At 43.5% G+C, this 19,010-nt stretch overlaps 1 protein-coding gene across 1 annotated transcript in view; it reads right to left on the bottom strand.

Annotated features, from left to right (window-relative positions):
• The window catches only part of DOCK8 (dedicator of cytokinesis 8), a 237,257-nt gene that overhangs the window by 105,249 nt on the left and 112,998 nt on the right, over positions 1 to 19,010 (bottom strand). The window contains exons 13-14 of the mRNA XM_058431159.1: positions 18,367 to 18,460; positions 17,121 to 17,283 (exon numbers count right to left, since the gene is read on the bottom strand). Coding sequence (XP_058287142.1) covers positions 17,121 to 17,283; positions 18,367 to 18,460 — 257 coding nt within the window. The remainder of the gene's footprint in view (positions 1 to 17,120; positions 17,284 to 18,366; positions 18,461 to 19,010) is intronic.

Consider the following 19,010-nt stretch of genomic DNA (forward strand, 5'->3'; position numbering starts at 1 on the left):
CAACTGATGATCTGCAATCTGAACATGAGAGATGGTGATTTTATACAGCACAACTCTTATTACTACTACTAATTTATCTTCGAACATGAACTGATTAAATATAGCTGCTATGATATTTGTAGTATACCTTTTCTATTACATTAATCTCCATCCCATTCTTTTTTATGAGATAAGTAAAAGTTCCTTTTGAGTGAGAGATTGGAAAACCAGCATTCCTTCTGCTAAATAAAGCAGAACCTCAAGAATGCTATCTTTTAGAAATGGGTGAAAGGAGCCATCCTTAAAACACACTTAACTTGTTTAAGTTCAACTAGTTTTCAATAGCAAAAGACCCAAAGGGAAAGCTAGAGTGTTTATGATCTTAGGTCTTATCCAGATCAGATTCCCATAGAAAAGCATCACAAATAACCAAGCATTCAAAATCTGCTGGGGAAACCTAACTGCTTTAAGCAAAAAAAAAAAAAAAATCTCTCCCCAATCCTGGTTGAAAATGATTTCTAAACCATACTTTGTTGAATCAACTGAAAATTTTTTCAAGTAAGATGTCCATGTTAGCAAATTTCCTTCTGAAACACTGCTTAGTAGATTTAATAGATTAAGAGGTTTATATATAATTCACTCTCACCTTAGTACGAACTGGTTTACTCACCCTCCCTCCTTACAAAAAGCTTGGATTTACGGACTGAAGGTGTGTGCGAAGAAAAGGGATAAAAAGAGGATAGGGTAATCGTTGACTAGGAAGCACTGCTTTGGGGAAGATCTCGATGCTTAGAGGCTTAAGGAAAGTGACGAAGCAAGGGAAGGTGGGAAGGGACCCAAAGCAAATTTTTATTTTTATTTTTATTTTTTCTGAGACGGGGTCTCGTTCTGTAGCCCAGGCTGGAGTGCAGTGGCACGATCCCGCCTCACTGCAAGCTCCGCCTCCCGGGTTCACGCCATTCTCCTGCCTCAGCCTCCAGAGTAGCTGGGACTACAGGCGCCCGCCACCACGCCCGGCTAATTTTTTTTTGTATTTTTAGTAGAGACAGGGTTTCACCGTGTTAGCCAGGACGGTCTGGATCTACTGATCTCGTGATCCGCCCACCTTGGCCTCCCAAAGTGCTGGAATTACAGGCGTGAGCCACCATGCCCAGCCAAAATTTTTTAGTCTACATTTTTTTCTTAAACTTAACATTGACAAGACAGTCAAAAGGTCCACTGGATAAATGTATCTTTCCTAACTCGCAGCCACTCTCCTTGGAACCCAGGATGTGGTTTGAAGGGTCTAAGTGATCTGGATATTCTTTGTCATATTTGTCTTGTAGTTTCTGAATAGGGATGGCTCAGAAATGTGTTCACCAGCTCGAGCCCCATGTTGGTTTATTAGAATCTTATTTCCAGTGTGGTTTTCTTTTTCTGCCTAAAAGTCATTTACTAAGAATGTATTGTATTCTAAATGGGGGAAGGATTGGAACTACTTTAGCAAGAAACATTTCAGACAGCCTGCAAATCTCACCTTTCCATAGCTACGGTGACCATTTCACTCAGTACTCTGTACAGACTTGATAATATGTATGTAGATCTGCAGATGCTTGGGAGGTGAGGGTGCGGTTGGCAGTTAGGGAGGAATAGGGTGTACAAGGTTGCTGGGGTGCTGTGCAAGAGGAGAAATGAGTCCATTTCTTGATATGTACAACTTAGGATTTCTCCCCACTATTTGAAAATCAGAAAATGCAGGGAATCTGCTTTCTAGGTGAAAAACAACTTTTCCCTATTTTGTAGGCTTATTTCTTTGAAGTGTGGTTTAGTAAGGGACTCCACACCTTTGAGTATCTGTCAAGAAGTGGCTATTTTTTTTTTCTTTTATTAGAGAGTGATGCATTGCAGACGTCCTAGAAATACACCATTCTGGGCTGGGCACGGTGGCTCATGCCTATAATCCCAGCACTTTGGGAGGCCAAGACGGGTAGATCACAGGGTCAGGAGATTGAGACTATCCTAGCCAACAAGGTGAAACCCCGTCTCTACTAAAATACAAAAAATAAGCTGGGGGTAGTGGCACGTGCCTGTAATCCCAGCTATTCAGGAGGCTGCAGCAGGGGAATCGCTTGAACCAGGAAGGCAAAGGTTGCAGTGAGCCGAGATCATGCCACTGCACTCCAGCCTGGTGACAGAGCAAGACTCCATCTCAAAAAAAAAAAAAAAAGAAAAGAAAAGAAAAGAAAAAAAGAAAAAGAAATACACTAGTCTGATGGGAACACTTTTCATGAGGCACACTGTCCTCAGCATCCACAGAATTAACCTGCCCTCCCTCATCACCCTCCTACGCCCATATTCCTCCCAATTCAATGTTTTGTAGCTTTGTTAAGAACTGTGCTAGCAGCTTCTAATTAAATAACCAATGACTGCTTGCTGATATTCTTGTTCTGTGAAATCCTCTCCCTTTGAGTGTGGGCTAGACCTAGTGACTCGCTTCTGATGTAGTGACAAAAAGTCAATATGACGTTTGTCGAAATAGGACAGAAGTGATGAGGTACTGCTCTTGAGATTAGGCTGTGAAAGACCCCGGCCTCTGTCTTGCTTTCTGTCTCTTACCCTCCTGCTTGCTTGTTCTGATGAAGCCAGTTGCTATGCTGTGAGCTGCCCCCCATGAGAAAACATGTGAAGGAACTTAAGGAAGCCTCTGGCCTAGTGAGGGAGTGAGGCCCTCAGCCTAACAACCCCTGAGCAACTGCATCCCGCCAACAGCCACGAGTGAGCCTGGAAGAGGATCCACCCCCAGGGGACCCTTGAGGTGACGGCAGCCCAGGCTGACATCCTCACTGCAGCTTCTCGAAGGCTCAGACCAAGTAGGTCGGCTGCACCTGCGTAACCTACATACACTTGCGAGATAATGACTATTGTTTTGAGCTGCAAAGGTTTTGTTATACAGCAATAGATAACTAATACAAGTATGTAAATTTTAAAAAGTATATGTCCAGTGTTCTTTGATATTTAAATATGTGTTTCCTTCAAAAAAAATGGTTTTACTTCAAAAGTTTCGGCCTCAATTGGACCTCCTGGTCTAAGGACATAACATAATGACTCCCTACACAAAAATATTCTTTTTTTTTTTTTTTTTTTTTTGTAGACAGAGTCTTGATCTGTCACCCAGGCTGGAGTGGAATGCTGTGATCTTAGCCCACTGCAACCTCCGCTTCTCGGGTTCAAGTGAGTCTCCTGCCTCAGCCTCCTGAGTAGCTGGGGTTACAGGCGCCCGCCACCATGGCTGGCTAATGTTAGTATTTTTAGTAAAGACAGGGTTTTGCCATGTTGTCCAGGCTGGTCTCGAACTCCTGGCCTCACACCTGCCTCGGCCTCCCAAAGTGCTGAGATTACAGGCGTGAGCTACTGTGCCCGGCCACAAAAATATTCTTAATCACAAAACAGTCTCTTTGGAGTCAATTCAATCTCCAAAGAAGTATAAGAACATGAGAATTTCTAAAAGTATAAATAATTTTTCCTTGGTTCCAGTTTTGATTATATGAACTAAATTAATTAATGTCTCCTAAAGTGGTTGTGATAGGTCAGATAATAAGAAGAATGCTAAAAAGTACCTAGTACAAACACCCTTCCTTTTCCGCCAAAGCAACACATTTTGAATGAAAACCTCCTGCAGATAAAAACAAAATAAACATTTCAATAATACTTGGCTTTGCTCAAGACCTAAAAGTTAAGTTTAAAGACACCATTGGCATAGTCCAAATCTGGACTATGCTGTATTTTTTTTTTAAGGCCACCAGACAGAATTGTCAGATGCAGAACCAGCACCAACCAACCTGCATGTTCCTTTAACAGACAGAGAGAGCACATTTTTCCCAGGCTTTGCAAATAGTTTCCTAAAACAAACCTGCCAGCTGAGAAAAACACATATAAACGCCGGAAAGCTTTCAATTTCTGCTGGCGCTGAGGCTGATATTTTCGGTTATTTGAGGGCAGATCCTTTATTAGTTCTCTACCCATTTAAAGAAACAGCCAATGAATAAATCAATAATCTTCATTAAAATGCTTGTTTTATCATTCTTGATGTTTTTAACATTGCCAGATACCTTGGTTTGGGTTGGGGAAGAAAGTATTGGAATCAGGGGAAACAGCAGGTCTGCTAGGAAATAAATTGGCCAGATGTCCCCAGCTGCCTCTATAAACAGATCCTTGCTTTAGGCACTTGGCAAGAACGGGGACTTGTCTGAGTTTTGGAGGTAGGAGAACTTTCAAAGATCTCAAGGTGGTTGCAGGACAAAGTTGCATTACATGTCATTGCGTAGATCAGCGTGGTTGCCTGTGGTTCTAGCGTCTGTTAGGAGACTGGGATTTGCCTTCCAAGACAGGCAGTCATCCCTCCTTGTCTATTTCAGCACCAAGCATAGTGTCTGACACACAGCAGGGGCTTATAATATTGGTTAGGTGAATGCATCAACATTATTCACAGGGTGATGAGTATTGCCAGGCATACGAGATTTTTCAAAGGGAAGATATCCTGCTCCCTTTGTCCCCGAATGACACATGGTGAGGAAGGAGCTGAGAAGAAGTGTTCCCACTCCCTACACTCACACCAGTGTGACAAGTCCACAAGGGGACGTAGCAACCCCAGACCATGCTGAGGGTTAACAGTCCTTCTTACAGACTTCATTTCTTTCAGAGCTAGATATATAAAGTGTCGGCACTTTTTTTTTTTTTTTTTGAGACAGAGTCTCACACTGTCACTGGACTGGCGTGCAGTGGCACGATCTTGGTTCACTGCAACCACCGCCTCCAAGTTCAAGTGATTCTCCTGCCTCAGCCTCCCAAGTGGCTGGGATTACAGGTGCCTGCCACCACACCCAGCAAATTTTTTGTATTTTTAGTAGAGACGGGGTTTCACTGTGTTGGCCAGGCTGGTCTCAAACTCCTGACCCTGTCATCCACCGCCTCAGCCTCCCAAAGTGCAGGGATTATAGGCATGAGCCACCGTGCCTGGCCAAGTGTCACCACTTGTTTTGGCTGCTGGCCTGGGATACTGATTCTCATGCTAGAGTTTGGTTCAGTTTCATCACAACTCTGGGAGGAAACATTAGAGGTTGCATAAAATAAGCATATTCTCTCTGGGCTCTTGTGTTCCACCCCAAGAGCATCATGGTGAGAATCATGCTTAGTAGTAATAATAATTCCATGCTCAATGCTGCAGACCATGGCTCCTGTAACAATCAGTGACCTTGAAAGAGCAGTTAGGCCCTGAAGCCTATTGCCTGGAGTCCCATCTAGCTTTGCAGGCAGCTATCTCTAGAGCTGTGTGTCAGCAGCTACCTGCACCATGCCTCCCATTCCCCCAGTTCTAGGCTTGCCGTGGGGTTGATGTTTAGCAACATCAAACATTTCTCCTGCTGCTGCTGCATTCTCCACTTCCTTCTCCAAACTGCCACATGCTCGACGCCCACCAAACATACATATGAATCCCTTGGAGGTACTGACATGTCTAGAGAATCATTGATTCGGTAAATGCTAAATTTCTAGACAAATCCTGATTCTCACAGGGTTCTTGCTGACTTCAGGGAAAGTTCTACAAGGGAGTTGGAAACACTGGATACAGTGCAAAAATGCAGGGTTTACATGCCCCTGGCTATTGCTAGAGAGCTGTCTAGGGAAGACTCTTCCCATGACATCTTTAACCAGAAAGCATCATCACCATCCTGTTGCTCTAAGTAGACAGACTTTGGACATAAAGAGGAAAACTTCCTGTTCTTCACACGTTCCCCTCCCATTCCACTTTCTCAGTCCCATTCAGTGGATATTTCCGTGCCTACTGAGTAGATGCTGTGAGCGAACACAGCCTGCTGCTCTACCTGCACAGAAGATAACTTGTCAAATGGAGCCCAGCCTTAATTTCAGGACCAAGGGAAGAAATGGTGAAGGAAGACAGCAATGTGATCATCAAAACCTAGTACACGATTTGCCAATGGGCTGCTCTAATGACAGCTGTGTGGCATCTGAAAGAACTGAAGACAGTCTTCTAGCCTTGGTGATTGGTGAGAAAGGCACTCCCTACTGCGGCCCTTTTCCAGCCATGACTGGTGTTGAAGGTGGTGACCAACTATCTGTCCTTCTGACCTGCCCAAGACCAGGGTGCCACTCTAGAAACAAGACTATAGAAAAACTGATTTCTCCAGGTCCAATCCAGTCCCCGATGATGAAATCACATCAAAACCTTCTCACGGGAGAAAGGCCTTCCCCCGTTACCTACTTAGAGTTTAATTTCAGGCAGAGGTACCATACAAGGCAAATCCCGGTGGATCCCCGACCATACCAGGACCTATCAGGAAGCTCGGGAAATTAGGGATATCGCTGGCATCTCCTGTTGGCCATATGGTGCCACCACCCAGCTCCTACAACACAATCCCAGTGAACTAGGCTAATTGTCAAGCGGCCTCATCCCCTTCCCATGCCAATCCCAAAGAGCATTTCCTGAGTGAGCTCCAACACACTGATTTTTGTCCTGATGGAAGAAATCGTATGAATCTCTGCCACCCTCAGGAAGTTTGCAATCACGACAGGGGTCCACAGCTCTGATCCTGTGTCCATTCTTTGGCATCAGAGTTGCTGCCTGACAGGCTGACTGGTCCGCCTTCGGTAATTCCTCTTCCACATTCCTCCCCATTAAGGTTGCTATCTGTGTTCCGTCCAAACAAAATTATACTGGTTTCAAAATAATGCAGGGAGAGGCACAGGTGTTATTATTCTGCTTATCCGCAAAGTGAGGACAAACCACTAATTTGATGTTTGTTCTTTACAAAAGAGGAAGCAGCCATCAATCAACTCCTTCCTCCGTGGGTTGGCTGGTTATTAAAATGAAACAAAACCTGCCAGAAAACCAGACCCCTGCCCTTTATCTCTTCCTAGTAAGACTATCTCACTGATGTTCTAAGAAAATTAAAGTGGCATGAACGTGTCCTGGACGGCACGTACACTGGCAGAATCTAGTTCAATAGCCATTAAGTTAAAAGTATTGTAACCAGGAAATAAATGCAAAGGTAAAAAATACAAGAAGAGTGGCACCTCCCAGTGCTTTGGGAGGCTGAGGTAGGAAGATTGCTTGAGGCTAGGAGTTCAAGACCAGCCTGGGCAACAGAGTGAGACCTTGTCTCTAGAAAAGATGAAATAATTAGCTGGCATGGTGACACACAACTGTGGTCCTAGCTTCTTGGGAGGCTGAGGTGGAAAGGTCGCTTGACCCCAGGAGTTTGAGGCTGCAGTGAGCTAGAATCATACCACTGCACTCCAATCTTGGAGACAGAGCAAGACCTTGTCTCTTAAAAGAAGAAAATGCAAGAAGGGCACGAGAAAACAGAACTCCAAGTTTGCGATAAGCCAAGCGTAAGGAGCACAGGGAGATTTCTGGAAAGGTGAGAATGAGGGGAGGCCACGTTTCCAACAATGGGTGTAAGGGGAAGAACAAACAAGCTCAGAAGTGCTATTGGAGGGCAGGAGAGGGAGAAAGAAGAAACAGATTACATTAAGTGAAGAATAATTTTCATGCCCCTACTCTGAGAAGCAAATTCATCAAGTGTGAGCCAAAGAGAATGAATCAGAATTCTAAGGTTTCTGAGTTTGTCTTCTGAGAAAAATTCAGAAACTATTGTGTATATTTGTGCATATTACCTTTAAGGACATTAACTGACACTTCGAGAGAACAGAAATGTAAATCTGTTAATAGGACAGCAAAACTGGTCTGTGTCCTGTGAGCTGATTGAAGGAAGTTTAGAAACGCTGCTAAACTTGTCTTTGAACACTGATAGGAGAGAAAGCTCAGCCCATGTCACCCCTATCAAGTGAGTGGAGTGGTACAAAAGGAATGACCAGCTTGGGTTTAAAAGCTATAACTCTAGGGAAAGATAAGAAATAGGCTTTGAGATTTTCTTATTGCTAAATGTACAGTTATTAGCCTGGGCATGGAAACCCCTTAGAAATCATTAAAATGAGCCATTATGTTGAGCTCCTCTAATTTTATCCTTATGAAGCCATGATATTTATATTTCCACTAACAGTTACATGAATCTCAATTTACATTTTGAAAGTTGTCAAAGAACATGAAACAAAGCAGCCAGGACCGGCACATTTTTTGAAAGTTTTAGAATTTTTCTGTTGTTTGCACCAGTGGGTAAAGAAATTTCATCTTTTAACTATAAAAGACACATGACATCTGATGAATTAGCCATGGTTTTAAACAATTACCTTATTATGCTGTCAAAACACAGTCCTTTCAGCTACTCACAGCTCTGTTTTATTTTGTACTGTGGGGTTTACCTGCACCTCCCACTCAGTTTCTTCCCTTGGGAAACCCTGACGCAGTATCTCATATTTTGCCTGAGTATAAGACGATCCGGGAGTATAAGACGATCCGGAAGTATAAGACGATTCCTGACTTCTGCTGAGGGCCCAAGGGCAGCCTGTCTGAGGCCTGAAACCACAGGACATCCATTAAGGAGAGCTGTTAAAATACCTCTGCTTTAGAGATGGCCAAACACTCTCAGGGAAAGGTGGATGAATGCTGATCTTTGGGGGCATCTGTAAAGCACGTGAGGAAGTCAGAACTGAGGATGAAAAAGCTACAAAATAGCATCCCCTACAACTTCCCAATTGCAAAAGAAATAAGACTAAACAGTTTCCCAAAGCTGTGCCATCAGAAGAGAACAAGCCACTTCAAAGGACTGATTTTAAATCATAATTTGTAAAACTAACAAAAGTATAGAAATCAAAGACAAAAGGCTTTTTGGATTTTAGGTGCTCCCTCTAATCTAGACAAACTATTCAAGATCAGTCAAATGCAAGCCTAACTTTGCCCCAATGTCATCACCACTTCTCCATTGCTTCTGCCTCCACCAACCAGGGCAACCCATGTAGAAACAGGATGCCTCATGAAGCTTCCTGCTGAATTCTACGTAAAGGACAGCGGAAAAATGACACTCGTCACTGTTAAACTGACAGCAGGACTTATAGGTAGGACAGTTCTATATGGGCTGTAACACCAAAGCATGGTGGACTCAAGAGTATAAAATAAGGAGAGTGATATGGAGTTGTGAACGGTGGAATCAGTGACACTAATGTACACAGCACCTCCTTACTCCTACCTGCCTCAACCATGATTCTAGGAAAATTCGGCACATTCTTTGGTTTACATATGAGGCAGAATTGGTGAACGTGTAAATATGTACAGTAAGCAACTCTCCCCAAAATGAGAAGATTTCGATCTTTAGCTACATTAAGGGATGCATCTCTTGGTCCCCCTCCCCACTACACCTTCCAAAAAAATGCCAGATGTCTAAGGTCAGGACTTACTAATGAAAGGAGGCAGAAACTGACAGGCTAGAATAAAATCCTTTGCGAAAAAATGATAGCAGTGATCTCGTAGGACGCTGCAATACTTTTCAGTTTTTCCTGGTCTTGCGCTTCAAGGGCAAAAAATAAAATATGTGTCCTACTTTCATAAATCACGACTTCATATGTTTTGTAACGAAAAAGGTAGTTGCGTATCTGAATCTAGAAAGTGAGTGAATTGTGTCCTCTAGTGGCTGAATGTTATACTGGAACAGTAGCTTTGCTGTCATCACCTTAGGCAATTGGTTCCCTCCTGAATTTTTTCGATCTTACAAATAGGAGAATTGCCGAGTTTTGGAGCAAGGCATTAGGAATGTGGGGATTGTGTTCCTGATTTATTATCGAGACCAAGTTGCAACTAGCACCAGAAATTCACTTTGTCTTTGTCTCCATTCCTTGGCTAATTCAAATGACTAGATTTTGCCTGGGCTGCTACTGCCCTTCCTAAGTGAATGGTTTGTTTATAAAAGCTTCTGTTCCATAAGCAACTGCTTGCTAAGCCTAGTAAAACCAAGGACTGGGCTTCCGGATCATCTCATACTTAGGACAGAGTTTTTTGTTTTTTGAAAGAGTCTCACTCTGTTGCCCAGGCTGGAGGGCAGTGGCACGATCACAGCTCACTGTAGCCTCGACCTTCCTGGCTCACGCAATCCTCCTGCCTCAGCCCCACAAGTAACTGGGACTGCAAGTGTGGACCCCCACCCCTGGCTAATTTTTTTGCTGCTGTTGTAGAGACAGGGTCTTGCTATATTGCCCAGGCTAGTCTTGAACTCCTGGGCTCAATAGATCCTCCCGCCTCGGCCTCCCAAAGTGCTGGGATTGCAGGTGTGAGCCGCTGTACCCGGTATGGAGCACTGGACAACTCCATTTAGTAGAGGAACTCATTAAGGGTTGGTGGAAGCTTCCCTTCCATGAGAAGGAGGGGGAAGCTTTGATTTTGAACAAAAGAGAGTGCCAGACCACCAGTGCCCCATCCCAGGCCACCTGAATGGGAGTCTTCAGGGTGGGGCTGGACACTTACTCTGATGCACAACCACCACCCTTCCTTCTCCCAGCACTGAGAAGATCCATTCTGAATACAGAGCTAACTAGGCTTAAACTGGGAATCTATTTCCTTGGATGAAACAAAGTCCCTTTCAAGGATACTCCCCACGTCCTGCCCCCCTTCCTAACCACTTTGCTTGGAGTTATTTCTGGTTCATTTCTTTCCTTAGAAGTTCTAGTCACTAAATCATAACTCGCAGACATTCCTTCCGGTCAGCTCCTGCGTGCATGCTATGCCATTCTTTTTCCCCTGCAGAAGAGAAGGCGGGTAGTACTCCTTAAGACTCCACTGCGATACGGGAGCACATCCCCGTTAGGCCAGATCAGACTTCTGGTCTGAGAACATTCAGCTGAATAGGAGGAGTCCTGAAAATGGCTAATTATCCTTCAGAGAAATCACGTTCCAACTGATACGCTTGTTCTCAGCAAGCACAGTCCTCCACAGCAAGTCTGATAATTGGATAAACAAGACCTCAGAGGCTCTCGGGGGCCGAAATGAGAGATGAAAACGTACTTTATGTGGCTCTCTTTACTGTAATCACCAGTTAAAGGGACGGCAGGGAGCTTAACAAGCTCATTACAACTTCATTGCCTGTGATCTCCGCACACACCCCCGTGGCGGCCGCAGGATAGGATGCCCTTGACGGCCTTGCTGGGCCTTGGCCTCCGCCCATGCTGTTTTCATTCCGCCCCCACCAGAAAGCAGCTGGCGTCTCTAGTACCAGCTGTTGGGTCACATGGAAAATAAGCCAGGAGTTGGCGCAGATGTGTTCCCAGGCAAACCACTAGTATTTTCTTAATCTGGACACAGAGCAAGGAATGCCAAGCTTGGATTTGAATAATCCTTTTCATCAACTCAGTTTTTCCAGCTGTTCTGCTCTGCTTTCAGAATTGCTGTCCTTCTGCTTGTGATTTCTCAGAGCCTCCTGCCTGGCTCTGGTTCAGGGGACCCTGCTCTAGCTCCATGCCTCTAACCCACAGAGGCTGCACATGGCACTGCAGAGGGCCCAAGCCGCTGGTTTGGGAGCCCCTGGTCATTCCTGGGATGAGCACTTCTGGCTCTAGAAGTTGGTCTCTATTGTTAGAGCAAGAATTTATTTTATGAATGCCCAACCCTCACTGACCCATGGGGTTACTTCCGGGAGCACTACCCAGTTCTAGCAGAACTCATCTACAGCTGTTCCTTAAAGAAACGTGAATAAGGTAGAGACACGGGGCAGCACACACATTACCGCAATTACTTTTGCACCAACCTAATACACTAGAATGCAACTCGAATGGTGCCCTGCACAGGACACCTGAAGCGGCAGGGCAGAGAAAAGAGGCAGTGAAGAGGTGGGAGGAAGGTGAGGCTGGGGACTGGAAGGCAATGCCACCCTATCCCAAGCCAACTTTACCTGAGGCACTGTGGCAGCTGCTCCTTGAAAAGAGGTAAAGGTAACTGGAGTTCAACTCAAGTAATGTTCAGCTGAAACCCTCATCAATACCAAAATCCTAAAATGTGTGACTCTGGTTACCACTGGCACTCAAGGCCAGAAGACATCTGCTATTAGAACTAGCTAATGGTTCCCTCCACCCAAGGGGGCTCTGCAGTTTATGTTAAGGGAACACTAATTTGAAATCCCAAACCTGGCTTCCTCAGTGTAAGCATTTATTGTTTGGCCCGACAGAGGTATTGTCTACAAGCTCCAGGTAGATGAACTTTTTATAAGTCAAGCCATATTTCAAATTCATGAGGTGAATCCTCTATAAACGAAGAAATATTCCTGAATTTATCTGCCCCACAAATCTTCATGTTTCATTTATTTGATTTCCTTAAGGGATACAGCTGTGACCAGGATTATTGATTGGCATGGAAATAGCAACATCGACAGTGAAAGTTACCTGACAGACTCTTGGAATGAGAAGAAATCTGGATTTCTTCAATTAAGAAATAGGAACTGCTGTCCCCGCCAAAATGATAATACCTCTTTTTTTTTTTTTTTTTTTTTTTTTTTTTAGACAGTTTTTTTGCTCTGTCGCCCAGGCTGGAGTGCAACCGCAGGATCTCGGCTCACTGCAACCTCTGCCTCCTGGGTTCATGTGATTCTCCTGTCCCAGCCTCCTGAGTAGTTGGGATTACAGGCACCTGCCAGCACACCCAGTTACTTTTTGTATTTTTAGTAGAGACAAGGGGTCACCATGTTGGCCAGGCTGGTCTCGAACTCTTGAACTCACTCAGGTGATTCACCTGCCTTGGCCTCTAAAAGTGCTAGGATTACAGGCGTGAGCCACCACACCTGGCCCAAAATGATAATACTGTTGGGAGTGATAAGACTAATCCATACCTGTTATCAATACCATAGCGAATGAGTTTAGAGATCGTTGCGTGAAAAGAGACCTTTATTTTGGGGGCCAGTATAGAACACGAGGTCCAGGTTTTTTGAGGTATGGGGAGATGGCAAAGAACAGAAAGAGAGGGAAATGGACAGAAATGAAAAGGTGAGGTCAACCAAGGCGAATTTAGTCAGCTTGCCCATTTCACCTGGGGTTCAGACCTCACTCCATTCTTTCCACTTCCATGTCGTGGATGGGGGGAGGTGCAGGAAAGGGGACACTCATCTGGGACTGGGTAACTGTCAAGCCCCATCTAATCAAAACCACTCTAAACCACACAAGGACTGGAGAAGAAAACTAAAAATTTAAAACAAGAGATTTAGACAAGATGCTTCCTAAATTCTGTGACATTTTCATGAAGATTCTGAACCAAGTTCATTGCCTCTCTCTTTCCTTAAATATACTATAAAATATGGTGGCCTGAGAGCCACAGAGAAGAACCGTGAGCCAAGAGAAGGGGCCACAACCAAACTGGAGAGAAGTCTCTTCTGTCATTCCCCAAGACCTGGTTTCTAACTAACAGGGTGGCCTTGGCACGTCTACAGTGCCCAGTACAGCTCCAGAAGGTTAACTCTGTATTTGCAGGTCTGTTTCTCATGATGACAAGTTGGGTCCATTGTAATCCGTCCAGACTTGTCCTCCTTTGCCCTGCTACATTTCTGAATCATTCAGTGCATTAATGCATTCTGAGTCCCACTGTGATGTAATTAAGGGATAATGTTTGCAGCAAGGAGTAGAGAAGATTGTAAATGCCACCTGTGGGTGATTAAACGCTGAGGGGAAGTTGAATAACTGTAGAATTCATTGGATGCAAGTCTCTTCCAATGCCACAAGCATTTTTTCCCGATTATAGGATAAAGTTTCTAAAAAGATACAAAGCATCCATAAGCAAACATTTTCATGCCTTCATCTTCCTCTAAAGAATAGAGAATCGAAACTATTGCATCCTAAGAATGCTTATCTCCTCTAGGAGGGAGACATGGGGACTAAGTTTAGATGTAAGGAATGAGGATTGGAAATGAAGAGCTGCTCCAGGAAGGATTAAATGGGGAAATAAGGGTATACCTCCTGAATACTGTAAGAACTCTGCATTCCTAAAAAATAGCTGTTTGTATTTCTCAGTATAATTTTATTTTCTAAATTATTATTATTTTTTTTAGAGATAGGGTCTCACTCTGTTGCTTGATGTGGAGAGCAGCGGCACGACCACAGCTCACTGTAACCTCGAATTGCTGGGCTCAACAGTCCTCTGCCTCCGCCTTCTGGGTAGCTAGAACTACAGGGATGCACGATACCACACCTGGGCAACTTTTAAAACGTTTTGTAGAGATGGGGTCTCACTATGTTGCCCGGGCTGATCTTAAACTCCTAGCCTCAAGTGATTCTCCAGCCTCAGCCTCCCAAAGCAGCGGGGTCACAGTGTGAGTCAGTGTGTCTGGCCACCTCACTGTAATTTTTGACCTCAAGGAACCATTCACTTACCCCTTCTGGGTCTTCATTTTGTGCATCTGGAAATATGGGGGTGGGAATGCTTGGATCAGGTGAGCTCTGAAGTTCTTTGCATTTTAGTCCCACATACGTCATACTGGAAAGTATGCGTGAGGAACTGGAAAATGGGAATTCTCTTACACTGCTGTTAGGACTGCAAATGTAAAATTTTAGAAAACTAAGACTGAAATGTGTATTACTTCTGACCTGGTAATTTCACTTTTAGATATATTTCTTAAATAAACTTTCACAAATGTGTACAGAGGGGCAAAGACAAAAAATCTTACTCCGTAGTGTTTGTAAGAGCTGAAAACTTGAAAAAGACATAAACGCATATCAACAAGGAAATGAATAAAATATGGCCTCTTCACAAAGGAATACTATATAGCAGTTAAAAGGAATAACAGGATGGGCATAGTGGCTCACACCTGTAATCCCAGCACTTTGGGAAGCCGAGGCAGGTGGATCACGAGGTCAGGAGTTCAAGACCAGCCTGGCCAAGATGGTGAAACCCTGTCTCTACTAAAAATACAAAAATTAACTTGGTGTGGGGGCAGGCACCTGTAGTCCCAGCTGCTTGGGCAGCTGACGCAGGAGGATCATTTGAACCTGGGAGGCAGAGGTTGCAGTAAACCGAGATTGCGTCACTGCACTCCAGCCTGGGTGACGAGCGAGACACCATCTCAAAAAAAAAAAAAAAAAAAAAAAACCCCAAAAAGAACAAAACAAAAAACCTTTATATGAATCAATATTGATATTTCCAAAAATGCAAGCCATTAAAAAGCTCCCATTGGTAAAATTTGTGCAAATCTGGGTAAGTAGCAAGAAAAATGACTCATGACTCCATAGTAATACTCAAACAAAAAAACAAAGAAAAAAGAAAAACAAATCAATCTTTTGAGTGACAAAAACAAAGTGTAATACAACACCTAGAGCAGCGATCCTCAACCTTTTTGGCACCAGGGACCGGTTTCATGGAAGATAATTTTTCCATGGACTGGGGTGGCAGCAGGGCACGGGGGATGGTTTTGGGATGATTCAAGGACATTCCATTTATTGTGCACTTTATATCTATTATTATTACATTGCAATATATAATGAAATAATTATATAACTCATCATAATATAGAATCAGTAGGAGCCCTGAGCTTGTTTTCCTGCAACTAGAGGGTCCCATCTGAAAGTGATGGGAGACAGCGACAGATTATCAGGCATTAGATTCTCATAAGGAGCGCACAACCTAGATGCCTCGCATATGCAGTTCACAATAGGGTTCGTGCTCCTATGAGAATCTAATGTCGCTGCTGATCTGACAGGAGGAGGAGCTCAGGTGGTAATGCAAGCAATGGGGAGTGGCTATAAATGAAGCTTCACTCACCCGCTGCTCACCTCCTGCCGTGCAGCGTGGCTCCTAACAGGCCAAGGATCAGTAATGGTCTATGGCCCCGGGGGTTGGGGACCCCTGACCTAGAGTATGAAGTCATTTGTGTACATTTTAAATGAATATGAAGATAATGCCATTGAGTGTTCACAAACGTGTGTGTGTGTAAGTATGTGTAAAAGGAGAAAAATAGGACATACATAATTTCATGATGATAAAAGTCTAGGAAGTGAGGTAAAAGTCTGTGACTGGAGACTGGGGATAAGAGAAGACTTCAGCTGAATCAGTACCACTGTGTTTCTTTTATATAAAAATACAGAAAACAACAATGTCATTTCTGGATGGTGGGGAAGAGATGCTTTTTATAGAGAGCATCCTTTTCTGCATTAAAGGAAATAGTCTCAAAATAAAGAAGTGCATGAGCATTAATGCCTTTGGCAGATGTGTGTTGACAAGCATTCCTTCCAGACCCCATGGAATAGGTCAGGTGCCACCATATGTGATTCAGAAACCAAGGCAGCCCAACCTGTTAGGCCTTTAGTGTCTAGCTCCATACTCTCCAATATGGTAGACACATACAGTTACTTGACTTTAAATTAAAAGTAGTTAAAAGTACTTTTTCAGTTCCTCCATTGCACTGGCCACATTTCAAATGCCGAACAGCTACATGTGATTAGTGGCTATTGTACTGGTGGCACACATATAGAACATTTCGGTTATTGCTGTAAATCCTATTGGAATGTGTGCTACTATTATATTACTGCTGTAAATTCTATTGGAAAGAGCTCGCCTTTAGCTGAAAACCTGCCCTTTTGACAACTAGCACATTTTGGTCACATTGCTCTTTTTCTAATATGTCCTTCTGCACAGAGGAAAACAAAGGTAATGACTAGCAGATTTTTTTTTAATCTCTGCAAAACATATGTCCACTATAATCCTAAACTACAATTACATCTGAAGTAACCCTTTCTTGTTAAAGAGAATCAGGTAAACTATGTTTAGAAAGAGATTTGGCAATCACCTCCGGTTACGTAAATATCACATTTCATTTCCCTGAAACTTAGGAAGTAGGAAGATAGGTTCAAGGATGAGAAAACGTTATTCAAATAAAACTCAGAATGTGAGTTCAATGGTTTTCCAAGAACCTGCTTTTCTTTTTCCTTTTTTCGAGACAGAGTCTGGTTCTGTCTCCCAGGCTGGAGTGTAGTGGTGCAATCTTGGCTCACTGCAACCTCTGCCTCCTGGGTTCAAGCGATTCTCCTGCCTCAGCCTGCCAAGTTGCTGGGATTACAGGCATGCACCACCACGCCCAGCTAATTTTTGTATATGTTGTAGAGACAGGGTTTTGCCATGTTGCCCAGGCTGGTCTCAAACTCCTGAGCTCAAGCAATCCTCCCGCCTTGGCCTCCCAAAGTGCTGGGATTATGGCGTGAGCCACCACGCCCGGCCTGAATCTGTTTCTTACCTGTACACAGTGTGAGGGACATACACTTCTCGTGTTGGAAATTCCAAAATCTCTTTGTGCGGGCGTGTCCGGTTTTCAGGAAAGGGTTTCATGGGCAGCATTTCAGGAGTCAGACAGCAATTGATGATCTCTGGAGCTGTAGAAATCTCCAATCTCAGCAAGCCTAAAGAGAGAAAATAGGAATGTTCTAGTAAAGAAACTGTCATGTTAGGAGGGAATCAAGAAAGGTTGTTGCACCGTGTTTCTTTCATGAAAATAAGAACAAACTATAGTACTATAAAAAAGCTTTGGAGCTAATTTCCTGCAGCTTGAGAAAAGTGTGTCATGATAACTTTTGAGATTTAGCCTCTATAAAATAAAATATAAAGCAAGAAATTGTAAAATGAGAAGGAATGGATTAGACGATTTTTAAAGTTCTTTCCTGAATTACCACAGTATAATTTTACGTCGTTAAGTAACTTCCCTGCATTGCTAGCAGTAAAAATTGGGAGTTTTAAAACTGGCTTCCGGCCAGACATGGTGGCTCACAACTGTAATCCCAGCACTTTGGGAGGCCGAGGTGGGTGGACCACGAGGTCAAGAGATCGAGACCATCCTGGCCAACATGGCGAAACCCTGTCTCTACTAAAAATACAAAAAATTAGCTGGGCGTGGTGGCAGGCGCCTGTAGTCCCAGCTACTCAGGAGACTGAGGCAGGAGAATCACTTGAACCTGGAAGGCAGAGGTTGCAGTGAGTTGAGATCGTGCCACTGCACTCCAGCCTGGTGACAGAACAAGACTCCATCTCAAAAAAAAAAAAAAAAAAAAAAAACAAAAGCAAAAACAAAAACAAACTGGCTTCCCTGGACCTGAGGATGCTACAGAAGTACCTCCAGGGCTGCTGAGCGAGGATGAGGAAGATGCCTTTGCCTTCTACCAAAGCATCTCACATTCACTTTTTTAATACTAAATATAATAGTTTATTTGATTAAAGGGGCTCCTCTGTTTAAACAATTATCTCATTATCTGAGAAACCAGATCTAAAGCACAAGGTTTTTTTACTAAATCAATCCTTTAAGAAAATTTAAAAAACATTAATAGGTTTGCCAAAAACATAGAACAACTCAGATTCTTAACCCCTAACACAAAAATCTCACATTTCACTTGGCAAACATGATTTTATAAATTCTGGCATTAGACAAAGAATGTGTCTAACGATAAGCGGTTTTGGCACAGCTAAAGACGATAAAGATAAGTCATTCACACCTGGAATTGACTTGACTCGTCTCTGTAAGGATGACGATCTTTTGTAGTCAGCTAAAAACTTGAATAAGTCTTCATCACTAAGGCGGTCTCCTTCCTGCCAACAGAAAAATCAGAGTTAGTGTAGATGCACCTTTGACTCTCGGGTTGGGGACAAACAATTTCTGGGAAGATTTTTACCTTTAAGTTTTATTCTCACAAGTCCTTCATAGAAATTAGGATTATAGGCAGCTCTGAAATCACTGAGTTCCACTTCTTGTTAAATCCTTCTCAATCACTGTGACTCACTGTGCCTCAGCCTCTCATCAGTCCTTCTGGGGATGGGGCATCTGCTGCATTCTAAGGAAGCCTGTCTGACCATTAGAAAACCAGGCCAAAAGCTTCCTCCCTATAACTCTCACTCTCTGATGCCAGTATTACCCCGCTGGAACAACACAGAATAAGTTTACTTTCTTCTTCAAATGTCTGAAGGTGGAGAAAGCATCTTTCCATCTCATTTTCTTCACATTTGTCTCGAACAAGGTTAAGTATAAATGCTGCCCACCCTCATGTATGCCCAAGATGGGTCAGGAGCACACATGCATGATCTCCAATCCTCACAACAACCCAGTAAGGTAAGTGGGTAGATGTGTCTTATTCCCAATGAG

Source organism: Hylobates moloch, unplaced genomic scaffold (genome assembly GCF_009828535.3).
Source record: "Hylobates moloch isolate HMO894 unplaced genomic scaffold, HMol_V3 SCAFFOLD_19, whole genome shotgun sequence".
In the NCBI taxonomy this organism is placed as follows: domain Eukaryota; kingdom Metazoa; phylum Chordata; class Mammalia; order Primates; family Hylobatidae; genus Hylobates; species Hylobates moloch.